Genomic DNA, 15,241 nt, shown 5'->3' with positions numbered 1-15,241 from the left:
GTTGTCAAGAAATGTTTAATGACAAGAGAATCTTATATGTCAAGGAGTTAGTGGGAGTCTTAATGGTCTTGAAAAGTTTCAAGAACAATCAAATAAACCTTATCGATCATCACTAGCACACGAGTTGGGGTTTACAACCTATCGTGTTGACATTATTTTGTTTCTATGTTGTTCCAATTGAGTTAATTATGCATGTGAGTCCTATGAGTTCTCATTTTGAACGCATAAAAGGCAAGGCTCATTAATCAATGAAAGGTACATTGATAGGAAAGGGTGAGCTGCTTAACTACTTGTAAGACATGGTGGGCAGCTGTGCTACCATAAGGCAAGAAAGCAAGATTAAGAAAGTTCGGTCCATATGAGTTTGAATTTGTCGTAAATCTTGGTTTTAACAAATTCACATGGATAGGAACACATACACCGTTTAAATCTAAGTGTCATAAGATTTCTCCTTCATGAAAATGATTGTGAGAAAATGCTTTCAATAAGAAACATTTTAAGAAGATAGTGATTGTAAAATTGCATTCTCAAATTCGATTATGGTTACGGTATCCCTTTCCATGATTTGAATTGTGAGGTTTGGCAATTAGTCTTAATTGTTTCGACACACATATGAACTATCTAAGGCAAAGGTGTATAAGTTCAAGAAGCATTAATAAAATATTATCAAAGCACTAAGTATTAGAAACATGAACTTAAGAAATTCAATAAGTATTGTTTTTCTAAAAGTTAAGCTATCTCTGAATACATGTCAAAGCTAGTGGGAGCATAAGTGTTACGTTTTATAATAATCATCATGATAGTGGGAGCATAAATGTTATGATTGTATGATTATTAAGGCACGTATTGCAAGTTGGCAATATTAATTATAAAAAACAAGAGTTATACCTTGCAAAGTCGTAAGGGTTGTAAAGTTGTTTTGCTATAATTAAGGGAGAGAATATTATGCTTTATTTCGAATCTAAAGGCTTAGGTTGAGAAATGTTAATAAATTTAGTCAAAGGTACATAGTGTGCTCTTAAAATTTCGATTATGATTACGACATTCCTCTTCACAATTTGAATTTTGAGAACATAGCAAATAAAACATTATGCATCGTGTCCCATACGCTTCGGGTATAGTGTCGATTGCAAATGCTTTAATATTTGACCATTCTAAAATTTTCCAAATGTCTAGCGCATTTAGAGGGCAAAAGGACTAGAATCGGTTTTGACTAAAATAATTAAACAACTATCAAAGGACAATCCAAAGTTTGACAAGGATTGGTTGCTTATGAGTAGTTGGAAGCATGGTATTGAATGGACCATATCGACATTATTATGAATAGAAAAGATTCTATTAATTATGAGTTGTCATATGGAAATTATGGAAATGTTTCCATATTGGATGGACCATATCGACATCATTACGAATAGATAAGATTCTATTAAGAATGAGTTATCATATGGAAAATATGGAAGCGTGTCCATATTGGGAATTGAATATTGAAAATCTATGTCTAGATTAGAAACTTTTATGCAAAAGCATGTTCAAAGGAATGTACTTTGAGTGAGAGACATCATATCTAAGGAATTGTCTTGTAACAATCTCCGATAGAAGATTTTGTAATATCATTGGCAATAGTCTTTGTGACTTTGGTGCAGTGACATTACGAAAGAATCATTGCATAGAATGTTAGAATCTAGCATATTCTATAAGTAGCAAGAATTTGATATTCTTTCACTTATGAAAAAGGATTTGGAGTTGTGAAATGAGAATGATTGGAAATGTGTTCAATTTGATCTATTTCACAAAGTAAGAACCACATGTAAACATTGTGTGCATGCTAGGAGCATGGGACAAGTGTAATAATTCAAGTAAGAAGTTGATTACCCGAAACGACAAATAATGAGTAATCGATATGGTGATAAATAAAAGGAGTTTTATTTATACTCAAAGGTTTGAGGCCATATGGGATTAGTATTATTCTTGTGTTTCACTTTGCATGTTTTGACTTCCTGAATAATTTAATTGGTTAAGAACAGTCAAATTATTCGAACGGGCCACAGTCGTTCATATGTTGGAAGTAGGTATGAATGAAGACTGTCGTGAATTGGTGTGTGGATTGTCTAAAAGAGTATTAGACATAAGAAAATGTTTGCTGCAACGTTCATGAGTGCTTATGAATATGAATTTGAGCATTGGATTAAACCCACGCTCACTTGGATCACTCCAAGAATTGTATCACGAGTGATTGGTGAGATGATAACATCTTATATTCTTGAAACCGAGATGTGTGAGTTGTATCTTGCTAATCGGTTGCACATTGATAATATGTAAATGCACTAGTAACTTGGTGTTATAAAACATATTGTTGTGTGTGATTCGATGAGTGAGTGCAAGCAAGCATTGTATCAAAGTTTATCCGTTCCTTTTATCCAAACAAGGATAAAAGCGATATCTTTGGGCCCCTCAATGGTTTAGTGACGACAAACGTAAATGCTCGGCCGGGCTAGGGCTAATTTGATTTGTTCAATTAGTCAGTCGTCATAAATCGGAGATCGAGAAATAGTACAAAGAGAATGATTAGAAATCATGTCTTACGATATCTAGAATGGCGGAATATATGATCCCTTATCTAAAGGACACGCGTATCTGATAGGATCAGAGTTGACAGCGGCTTTGGAAAGCTACAATTGCAGATCAGGATCTGAAGTCATACACAGAATAGTTATTAGACTTATCCAAGTTGGAGACTGTTGGATTAGTGTCTAAGTCCATAACTATTTTGGTATGTACTTGACCCGATGGTGCATGGTCCTTTTGGGTTGCCTTCACCAAAACAACTTGATAGGATAAATTATGGAGAGAAAGGATTAAATATGATTTATTAATATATTGTGAGAATAATATATTAAAGGAGAAATCATATTGTTTAATTAATATTAGTCAAGAATTAATTAGTAAGTAGTTTTGTGACTAAAAGAGATTAATTAAACTTAAGGGAATGGAATTGTAATTATAAGATAATTGCAATTTGGGCTATGGATTGTCTTAAATTAAGGAGTGGACGAATTCTATGGGGAAGCCATAAGGAAATCATCCAAGGCCTTAATTAAAGGAGTCTATGGGTTTCTTAGGGCTTAAGCATCCAAATTAGGGTTTCCTTGTTAGATAACCCCAATAGCCTCACTATATATAGAACCCTTAAGGCTCAAAAACATTGGGGAACTTCTCTTCTAGGGTTAGAACACGTTTTGGGAAGACTCCATCCTCTCTCCTCTTCATCCTCTTGCTTATGGTGTTTGTGAACCATTAGAGGAGTGACATTTGTGACTCTAAGCTTTCTAAAATCAATACAAGGAGGAATTGGATTGTTATTGCTACATAACAATCAAGATAATGTCTTAAACCTATTCTCATGTTAATATGATTACTTGAATTCTAGAATTAGGTTTTATATTCTTGGATAAGTTGCATGTACAATAGAGAAACCTAGATCCAAGCATTAGGGTTTGTATGAGCACATAGGATGTTCTTATGACCAAAACCCATCACCGCTGAGATGCAGGAATTATCCGGTCAACTTAACGAACTACTCAGCAAGGGCTTTATTAGAACAATTTTATCACCTTGGGGAGCACCGGTCTTGTTCGTAAAGAAGAAAGACGGATCGTTCCGAATGTGCATCGATTACAGAGAACTGAACAAGCTTACTGTCAAGAATCACTACCCTCTACCTCGCATAGACGACTTGTTCGATCAACTCCAAGGAGCGAGCTACTTTTCAAAAATTGATTTAAGATTCGGGTATCACTAGTTGCGAGTGCTAGATGAAGATGTTCCCAAAACAGTCTTCCGAACTCGCTATGGTCACTACGAGTTCGTAGTAATGACATTCTAATTGAGAAACGCGCCCGCAGTGTTCATGGATTTAATGAATTGAGCATGCCGCCCTTACTTAGATAAATTTCTGATCTTATTCATCGATGACATACTTGTCTATTCACGCAGTAAAGAGGAACATAGTCAACATCTACGACAAGTCTTGAAAACACTACGAACAGAGAAAATTTACATGAAGTTCTCTAAATGTGAATTTTTAATCCGAAGAGTTGAATTCTTAGGTAATGTGGTTAGTGAGGAAGGAATTCACGTGGACCATTCCAAAATTAAAAACATTTAGAACTGGTTAGCAACAAAGACACCTACAGAAATTCGTCAATTTCTAGGCCTCGTTGGCTACTATCGCAGGTTCATTCAGAACTTTTCTAGGATCGTGAAACCCCTTACTACATTGACCCAAAAAGTTGTGCCCTTTGACTGGGAAGATAAATAATAAAAAGCATTCCAAACGCTGAAGCGAGCCTTCTGCAGCACACCGACAATATCCCTCCCAGAAGGGATAGAAGACTCTGTGGTTTATTGCGATGCATCCAACCAAGGTCTTGGTTGTGTTCTTATGCAACAAGGAAAGGTCATTGCCTATGCCTTAAGACAACTAAATACACATGAAGTCAATTACACCACGCATGATCTAGAGTTAGGAGTACTGGTAATTGCTCTGAAGATCTGGAGACACTACATGTATGGTACAAAAAGCACTATCTTTAGAGATCACAAGAGCCTTCAACATATATTCGACCAAAAGGAGCTTAATATGAGACAACGAAGATGGGTAGAGCTACTCAATGACTATGAATGCGAAATTCGTTATCATCTCGGTAAAGCCAACGTAGTAGCTGATGTTCTAAGTTGGAAGGAATACTCTGGTCGTAGAGTCAAATCATTCACTATGACGATCCATTCACATCTGTCCACACAAATTAAAGAGGCTCAACTGAAAGCTTTGAAGCCTGAATATGTGGCGGGCGAATCCCTAAGAGGGATAGATAAAAACATGGAAGTCAAGGGTGGCGGAGCCTTATATGTCATGGACCGGATCTGGACACCGATGCACGGTGGTTTCATAGACTTAGTCATGACTGAAGCACACAATACTCGATATTCCATCAACCCAGGTTCAGCTAAGATGTATCTAGATCTTACAAAGCTATACTGGTGGTCTAACATGAAAGCAGAGATTGCTACCTTCATGAGTAAGTGTCTTACTTGCACCAAAGTTAAGTTCAAATACTAGAAACCCTCAGGTTAACAATCGGAGATACCAGAATGGAAGTTGGAGAAAATCATGATGGACTTCATAACCAAGTTTTCCAAGACAACGGGTGGTCTCGATACCATTTGGGTGATCGTAGATAGGTTAACAAAGTCCGCACACTTCCTGCCTATCAAAGAAACTGACAAGACGGAGAAACTAACGGGAACCTACATTAGGGAGATCGTACGACTGCATGGTGTTCCCATATCCATTATCCCCGATAGAGATAGTAGATTCACTTCAAGGTGCTGGCAGTCGCTACAAAGTTCCCTAGGAACTAGGCTAGGCATGAGTACAGCCTACCATCCACAAACCGACGGACAGAGTAAGAGGACTTTTCAAACTTTGGAAGATATGTTCCGACCCTGTGTGATAGACTTAGGACTATTCAAACTTTGGAAGATATGCGGCAGTAGCGGCCTCTGTGACAGAAGCATATCGCTCATCAAAAGTCTCGATCAGTGTGGTCTTAATAGACCCGGACATCTCTAGTATGGCTTCCCTGATATCTGAGACCACCTCCTCATCAATGATCATGCGGATCTCCTCGTCACTAGTAGCACTGCCCCCGGGGTTGTTGCGGGTAATCACCATAGTCCCTCTAAAACACAAACACAAAAATCATCAAGGACTGGCTCAAACGCACACTCAATTACCCACCCCTACATGCTCCTTAGCATTCTAAGGTTCTTACTTCGGTCGCATACATATCCGATGCTTTCAGTAGTACAGGCCCAATACTACCTTCCATACCAACCCATAGTCGACCCAAGTCCTCTTCCTAGGATCATAATTCACAAGTACTCTACCCCTCACAGATATCAAACTACTCTCTTGGTAGACTCCTCAATGAACTTCTAAGTATCTCTCCTAGATCACTCCTCGACTCAAAAATCTCTATCCAAGGATTCCTGCTATGTAACCCTACTCAACACACACAACGCAATTAGCATATAATATCAATCAGGAAAATCCCCCTAAGATAAGGCATCTTGAATCAGTAAACTCTAGCTCTAATTTCCTGAAATACCTAGCCTATCACCTAGCATGCAGCTCTAATATCTCATAAGTATCTCATAATATAAACAAGTAATGGCATTTTGGAAAATCATTGTTCGGGCTCTAGCTGATAGTACACACTACTCCATCTCATTTTCTCTTAAAGGCTCTTACTTGTTATAGAAAAATCATTTCTTTTTAGAAATTTTTTTCTAATCCTCGATTTGAGTCCAGACATACCTGAGGGTACATCCGAATCCCTCAAACCAAGGCTCTGACACCAACTTGTAACACTCTAAATTTTCTGTTCGAATAATATTCCTTAATGATCAATAGATTCAAGTAGAAAAACAATAAATGAAACAATAAAGAACACAAGAATGGTTTGAAAGATGTCGAATGATTAAACTTGAACACCCCAGAAGAGCTCGATGAAGAACTTAGACAGTAGAGGTGCTTAGGGTTACAATGCAAAAGATAATAAATGACTAGCATACTAAGGCATACATGCACGCACTATATATAATACGTAAGCCTAATCTATAATCACGGTTGGATAGACCCAATACTGAATATACAAAAGAATAGCCCATGACGCAACACATAATACCCAACAATCTCCCCCTTTGCGTTAATGGAGCCGAGAGCTCACTTCAGTTGATCTGCAGCAGACTTCTTGATAGTCTTGAACACGCCTGGTATGGTGGCCAAAAGAGTTTTTCGAAAAGTGATGTACCACCGGAGCATGTCTGTGAAGTTCTTCTTATCAGACTCGGAATTTGCCTTGCACCGATGAATGATATTGATGATGTGTTCTAGAACGTCAGTAGAGAACAAATGTTTGTCCACCAGAGCAAACAAGAACCTTTCACCTTTGGCTCTTGTAAACATCACTGTGAGGTGAGCATAATCAATTTGACCGAGAGTCATTTTGTTGACATCTCCTGGCTTTGTAGTTGGCTTCACCGTTGGTTTCTTCCTCATGACATTCGCCACCTCTTGATCCATCTTTTCAACTTCGTGGATATAAGAGACCAACATCCTTTTCAGATGTCCTAAGATTGGTTCATACTCTGTTGCATTAGTGAGCAAAATATTGAAGAGCAGAATCCAATCATGAGGATTCAAGTTAGGATGATCTTCCAAGGAGATAATAAAAACTGAGTTACTTGATCCTCGGTTTATCCTGAAAGAGACATTAACAAACTTCCCTACAGATGATGGTTTCAGCACCTTGACCGTAGTAATTTTCTGAGCACTCCAGGTCAGGTACTGATGCTGACTGAACTCAAGATAAAAATCAATAAGTTCACGGTCGACCTGAGGATGGGGTGAAGGAACTTCAACGGTTGGCTCAAAGCAATGAAAAACGAATGCCTTTCGAGTAATAGGCATGTTGAACTGTGAATCCCTTGTATTCTCACAGTCAAAGGAGGTTACAGGCTCCAGCCAGTAGGTGCTTGGAAAGTCTATTGCCTCCCTGATGAGTGTTTCTCTTGTCCAGGAAGGGAATAACATCTTCTTGCAACTTAATGCATCATCGTCTTCTTTCTTCTTCTTTCCTCTTACCTCAGCTTCCTTAGAAGTTCGAAGAGTTTCATCTATCTCCTCATCCCTTTTCTTTCGGTTCAGGATCTTAGAAATAGCTTCTTGATCTTCGGTATCTTCATCATCTTCTCCAATAACACGCTTTTTCTTTTCTTTGACACCAGAACCCGAAGATAAATTATCCTTCGGTTTGGTTTTGACCTTCCGTATAATTGGAATAGGTTGTGGCTTCTCTTCTCCTCCTTGTTGCGGAGGAACAATTCTCTCCGAAACACCCTTCATTTCTCGTAAGAGTTCAAGTGAGGGAAGGAGTTTGGAGGTCAAATGATTGCGAATGGTTAGAGTGAGAATGGGATCATGAGCCTGAAGCACATTACGTAACTGAGACAGAACATCCTCAGAACAACTGCGAAAAACCGCTCGTTTAGTTTTTAACAAAGAAATCTCGTGTTCGGACTTGGCAAGTGCTGCTTGCTGCATTGCATTTATTTCAGTCTGTTGAGCAAGATCATCTTTGAGTTGCCTTTACATGAGAAGATCTGTAGTGAGCTTTTCAAAACGAGAGTCAATAGAAGACAAAAAGGTGTTGTTGTCAGTAGAGATGTCAGAACGAACAGTCTCAAACTTGGTCTGCTCAGCTTGAAGGGATTGAGAAAGCGAATCGATTGACTATGTGATCTTGGCAGCATTTGAATCAGCATGACCCTTGAAAGAGTCAAGAAAAACCTTGGAGTCATGGATGAGATCTTTAACATCAGATGTGGCTCGTTTACATAGAGAAGTAGAATCATCCATAGCAGCAGTACATTTGTCGATGGATTTTGTATATTGGTTCAGGGCTGTATCCATGAAGGCTTTGAGAACAACATCATTATACTTTGTTGTCGAATCGAGCAGTGAATTAAGCTTTTCGTGAATACTGTCGATCTGCTGCTTGGTTTCCGGAGCAGATTCATCTTCCTCACTGGGGATTTGGTAGGGACTGTAGTAAGTAGAATCAAATTCAAATTTAGCTTCTCCAAGAACTGGATTAGATCACTAGAAGGAGTTGGGGAAATGGGCTCTGTTGTGACTTTTGGAGGTTCTTCAGTCTTCGCCCCCACATCAGATGTGTTGACGTTTACAGAAGAATCTATGGTTCAAGTGATGATAGGTGTAGTGGTGAAGGTTGGTTTGGAGAAAATAGGAAGTGGTAATGGGGCAGTGTGATGGGAGTAGAACTGACAAGCGGTGGTGGAGGAATAGTAGAAACAGGTGGTGATGAAGATGGGCGTGGAGGAGCAATGGTAACCTGAGATGTTGTCTTGGGTGGAGATGGAGGGGGTGTTGGAACAGAATCATCAACAATTTCCACCGGAGTTGGAGACCAAGGAGGTGTATTACCCCCAGGTGAACCTTCATGTTGCTCTTCCTCAGCGTCACCTGCAGACTTCTCATCCTTCGGTTCTAAAGGTGAAGGTGAAGGAGTGAGTTTTCTGAGAGCCATTTTCTTGACTTCTTTTGAGCAGAGGAATCACCCTTGTCAGTTATCCTTTTCTTTGACTTAGTTGATTTGGAAGAGGGCTCTTCGGTTGCTTCTTTCTTATCAACAACTTTCTTCCCTCGTTTAGCAGGTTTTTCAACCTCGTCTAATGCAGCTTGCATCTCTAGAGTTAATTGTCGTGGAGTATTTGGAGGAAGAAATTTGTAATCAGAGATGAGTTTACTTTCCAGAGAGACAGACTGGTACATAGTTTCCAAAATAAAGCCCTTGTGCAAAAACTTGGTTGGATCAGTCACAATGATCTTTTTGGTATGAAAGGAGGAAATAAAGGAGAGCAGAGAGTCCTTCATGACCGGAACATTGAGGGAGGTTATTTCCCTTTGAGCAACAATGGTCCAAAAACGACCACAGGAAATTTTAGAATGCTTGGTCGAGGAGGACAGACTTTGTACCAGTTGGGACCAGATCAATGACGTGTAGTCCAGGTTGGTTCCATTGTAGATACCGTACAGGATCGTCATGAAGCCTTTGTTTGATCCATCAGATCCACCAACACACTCAGCCAGCCCTTTGTGAAGAAGGGTGAGCAAGCTTTCTTGAACGTAGTGAAGGTGGTAAGGACCTCAGTGTACCCCATCTCATAGAACATCGAGAACAATTGAGTTGTGGTGGTGAAGTCTGGGGAGATGACGGAGGCATCTACTGCAAGCCCTAGAAGAGCAAAATCATCCATTGGAAATCAAAGCTTTGTGAGAATGAATCTGAAAGTAGATGCGCTCTTTGATTTTGTCGTAATGTGTTGTGTACTATACTTGAGACAGGAGTGACATGGGAACGGATTCCACTTTAGTTAGAGCGATTATTAGAGGGGAATACTTGAGACATTCTACTACTTGAAGCATGTAATGATCATACAAGAATGGAGTCATCTGAATGATCATATTTTGGTTGGGCTTGATCGAAAGCAGGGATGACGATGCAGTTTGATCCTAAATAGATGAGGAATCTGCCATTATCGAGCTTTGTGAAGATGAACAGTTGTTAAAACAAAACGCCGGTGTGTTTTAGAGAAGTGGAGTGTGGTAAAAGTTACAGGAATGTGAGAACTCCTTTATGTACGATTTCCATGAGAGAGAAAGAATTTGCCACAATGATGAAATGATCTCTGAAAAGGCGCCTATAAAAGCGGGATTTGATTGCATGGTTTTCGCCAGATACACGTCATACAGCGAAGGTTTAGGAGCCATTTCAACTTCACGCGCCCATTTTTGAGCTTATCCAAAGACACGTTGTAACATCGTATCCATTCGACCTCTTTGATCTAGTACTCATTCAGGATACAAAATACCGTATACTTCCAAGTGTTTATTTAATTTTCGAATCCGAAAATGAAAACCACCCACAATTGTCACGAACCAGAGTTTTTAGAAAATCAAAAATATTTCCGTGCATAAGTGTGCTAACAGATAAGAAATAAAGCAAATAAATGTATCGGATATGAGTGATGTCAAATATGACATAAAGCTGAGGATCTCGGGCATGTATCTCTTCCTTCAAAGTCAAGAGAGACTTGAAGTGCTTGTGTGGTTTCTCATGAGAATACGACCAAATGTTTGTTAAGAAACATTGAAAGGCTTCTTTTTAATCATAGGCTTTAGAGTGTGGCTCAGCTTCAATCGAACCTCGATGCTTAACAGAAGACCAAACGTTGGAAGAAGTACTTGTGAGACCGATGTGGTCTGTTGAACAAGTTGGTAGGATAGGTGGGAAGTAACAGAATTTAGAATAGAAATCTCAAAAACTAAAACTAACCTGGATTTTTTGGGAAGAAATGTCTTGGTGTTAGACAATTTCATAAAGATCATGCAAGAAAATAAAATGAGACTTATTTAGGTAACAAGTTAAAGCTTGAATATTAAAATTCACCGTCAATTCTATAGAGGTGTTGGATTTTGGGTTTCACTTAGCACGTGGTGTACGCATCCAAGATCATAAACATAGAGTTTGTGTAACCATAAACGCCAATGGTTATGTCTGAGAGTCTCAAGGGTTACTTTTATGAAATGATATATGATGGAGAAATTTTAAGAGGAGGGGGGTTGAAATAACCGAAAGTACCTCTGCTATATAACAGTCACAAAGTAGAACTGTGCTTACTCATTTGAGAGGAGAAAGGTAGCTCAGGAGTAAAGTGAATTCAGCAGCCTGTTTGGGAAGAACCGATAGGTAGAATCAGTTCATTAAGGCTACACTCATAGTCATTGAGGCTTCAGTCTACATGCAGTAGCATGCTTCTAGGGATGCTTAACTAGTTCAAGAAAAGAAAATCATACCTTCCTCACCCCAAATTTTGTAGCTATGAAATGCACGAATCCTAGAGAATGGACAGAAAGAAGCAAACCATACACACAAACAAAATAAACAAAATAAACAAAAAAACATTAATAAAATAAAAGAAATATTTTTGGATTTTTGATTGTTCTAAAAAGAAATTAAGACAAAAAAGAAAAAATAATAAGAAAGTCTTAAAAATAAAGCATAGAAAATAAATAAGAAAAAGATTATGAAATATACAGCCGAAAACAAACCTTAAAGAAATGAAGTGAAATAAGTCGAGAGTTCGGTTCATTTCTGTTCCTTAAAATTCTATAGCCGAAATAGACCGAGCGATCAGTTCATTTCTGTTTCCAAAAAATTTGGAGCAGAAATAAACCGAGCGTTCGATTCATTTCGGTTCCTGGAAATTCGGAACTGAAATAGACCGAGCGTTCGCTCCATTTCGTTTATCTTAATTTTTAGAAAGAGGTTTGAGGATTCGGTACTGATTCTGCTTCCATCATTCGCAAGCCTTGTAAAAAAATTTGAAGCTTGCTTCAGGTAAGGCTTTAGTGAATATGTCAGCAAGTTCATCTGAGGATCGAACAAAATGAACTTCTTCGTTTCCCTCTTCAACATGGTCCTTGATGAAATGATATCGTAGTGCAATGTGCTTGGTCTTTGAGTGTTGCACTGGATTGTGAAATATTCTTATTGCACTTTCTGAGTCACAATAAAGAGGTATCTTCTTCATACTTAGTCCATAGTCTCTTTATTGGCTTTGTATCCAGATCACTTGTGAGGTGCATGAAGCAGCAACAATATACTCAACTTCGGCTGTTGAAAGAGACACACAAGTTTGCTTTCTGGACTATAGCTAACAAGTTTTCCATCAAGAAATTGGCATCCACCAGTTGTGCTCTTTCGGTCCATACCACATCCACCTAGAGCAGCGTCAGAAAAGGCTTGAACAAAGAAACCTGATTTTACTGGATACCAGAGACCGAGCGATGAGGTTCGCTTCAAATAGCAAAAAATATTCTTCACTGCCACCATGTGAGGTTCTCTTAGATTAGCTTGAAACCTGGCACAATAACAGACAGAGAACATAATATCTGGTCTACAAGCAGTTAGATACATGAGCAATCCAATCATCTGTCGATAGAGAGTTATGTCGACTGCAGGCTTTTCCAGAGACGATGTTAACTTAGTGCCAAACGCCATACGAACCTTCACCTTCAAGTCACCCTTCATTCCAAAATTTTCTAATATATTCTTCGTGTAAGCCTTTTGGTTAATAAAAGTGCCTTCCAGTCCCTGTCATATATTTAATCCAAGAAAAAAGATAATAGGACCCATTGCGCTCATTTCAAATTTAGTCTCCATCAGCTTCCGGAATTCAGCTTTTAAGCTTGGATTCGTGGAGCCGAAGATGATATCATCGACATAAATTTGAACAATCATAAGAAGCCCGCCTTCTTTCTTGAGAAAGAAGGTTGGGTCAACAGAACCTTGCTTAAACTTAGACATTTTTAGAAAGCGAGTTAGTGTTTCATACCAGGCCCTTGGTGCTTGCTTCAGTCCATACACAACTTTATCTAATACATAGCAATGATCAGGGTATTTCTCATTCATGAACCCGGGTGGTTGCTCAACAAATACTATTTCTTCTACTTCTCCATTGAGGAATGCACATTTCACATCCATTTGAAAAACTTCGAAGTTTTTATGAGCAGCATATGCTAGAAAGATTCAAACCGATTCTAATCTAGCTATAGGAGCGAAGGTCTCCTCATAGTCTATTCCTTCTTCTTGGCAATATCCTTTTACCACTAGCCTAGCGTTATTCCTAATAATATTGCCTTCTTTATCCATCTTGTTCCTAAAGACCCACTTCAATCCTACCACAGACGCACCCTTAGGAGTGGGTATTAGTCTCCAGACTCGATTGCGTTCAAACTCATGGAGTTCATCTTGCATTTCCTGTACCCAATCAGCATGATAAAGTGTAGTATGTACCGTATTTGGTTTGATTTTAGAGACAAACGAATCAAACATGTAGAATTCAACGTGAGAGAATAACACAATTTGTTTCGCTTTTTGTTGAGAATGTGTGAGAACGCGCTCAGATGATTCTCCTATTATTTGTGTTTTGGGTTGATCTTTAATCCACTTTGTTAGAGGAGGGTAGTTCGGGTCATAGATAGGATCCAACTCTTCATTTACATCTTCTTCAAATTTTGATCGAGCATCTTCATCATTTGAATTTTCATTCTCCCCCTCAAATGGCGAAGTGTGTTCCTTGTCAAGTTCAAGATCCTCCCCCTCGGTTGGAGTTGGATTCTCTTGCTCGGTTGGAGTTGGAATCTCTTGCTCGGTTGGATGAGACAAAGATGAGCTCTCCCCCTCGAATATTGCGCTGTTATTTGAAGGTTCATTTGAGGGTTGATCATTAGCTTGGTTTGAAGGATCCTTTTCCATGTCTTTCGCAGTATCTTCGATAATCTTTTTTAGATGGTCGATTTTTTTGTCTGCTGCATTCGCCTCTGAGTGTATAGCTTTTTCTAGTTCATCAAATAATCTCATATATTCTTCAAACAAAATTGAAATATGAACCGAGACTTCTCTTGATTCAGGAAATTTTTTACCCATGACACTTTCTTTTGCTTGAGCTTTCTTTATGTAGAAGTCATCAAAGGTTATGAAATAGGTTTCTTCAATATGTTTGGAATGTTTATTCAAAACCCTATAATCCTTTTAAGTGAGTGAATAGACCAGAAAGATTCCCTAATCTACTTTAACATCGAACTTGTTGCGGTTCTCTTTAGAGTTAAAAATGAAACACCTAGAACCGAACACGTGAAAGAACAGGACGTTAGGCTTTCAGTTGTTCATAATCTCATACGGAGTGACTGAGAATCGCTTGTTAAGTAAGGATATGTTTTGAGTATAACAAGCAATAGCAACAGCATCAACACAGAAGTATAATGGGAGAGAAGCGAAGCTCATCATGGTTTTGGTTGCTTCACACAAGGAACGGTTCCGTCTTTCAACGATTCCATCATGTTGTGGAGTATACGGAGCAGAGAAGTTATGAGATACTCCCTTGTCGGCCAGAAAGTCTTCAAACTCTTTATTCTTGAATTCAAGCCCATTTTCGCTTCTGATGTTCCTTACCATTTTTCGTAGTTATAGTTCCACTTGTTTGATAAACATCTTTAACTTGGGATTTGCATCTGATTTTTTTTTAAGAAAGTAACCCCAGGTGAAACGAGAAAAATCATCGACACTGAAAAGTATGAACTTACTACCACCAATGCTTTCCATGCCGAAGGTCCACATAAATCAATATGCAGAAGTTCAAGAGATCCAATGATCTTGTTGTTGATACGTGTAGGATGGCTCTTTTGGCTTTGTTTGCCATTCTCACAAGCTGCACATAGGTGTTCTGAAAACCCCAGCTTTCGTATTTCTGAAAGACCCAAACTTTCATACTTCACAATATTATTACTCTAAAACATGCTACTTGCATATTCATAAAAACAATATTTTACATTGATAAATAGGTTACAAACAATTGGATACAAACCAACTATTACAAAGTGTCATATATTACATAAGTACCCAGGATATTGTAATTTATACAAACATAAGTTAAAGTACAAAAGTATTAATACAAAATATTCTAAATCTTCGAACAATATATGATCATACTGATTACTTTTCTCCGGCAATTGTTAAACATTGATAGGGTA

General features: G+C 38.5%; 1 protein-coding gene across 1 annotated transcript; it reads right to left on the bottom strand.

The window, feature by feature from the left end:
* Positions 1–13,238: 13,238 nt before the first annotated feature.
* On the bottom strand, positions 13,239–14,138 carry LOC145036273 (uncharacterized). Its single transcript, XM_078984727.1, has one exon. It carries the CDS (start codon positions 14,136–14,138, stop codon positions 13,239–13,241), a length of 900 nt encoding a protein of 299 aa, XP_078840853.1.
* Between the last annotated feature and the right edge of the window lie 1,103 nt (positions 14,139–15,241).

The sequence above is a fragment of the Lactuca saligna genome, chromosome 3, assembly GCF_052625555.1.
Source record: "Lactuca saligna cultivar CGN05327 chromosome 3, ASM5262555v1, whole genome shotgun sequence".
In the NCBI taxonomy this organism is placed as follows: domain Eukaryota; kingdom Viridiplantae; phylum Streptophyta; class Magnoliopsida; order Asterales; family Asteraceae; genus Lactuca; species Lactuca saligna.
This window is presented reverse-complemented; position numbering and strand designations above follow the sequence as displayed.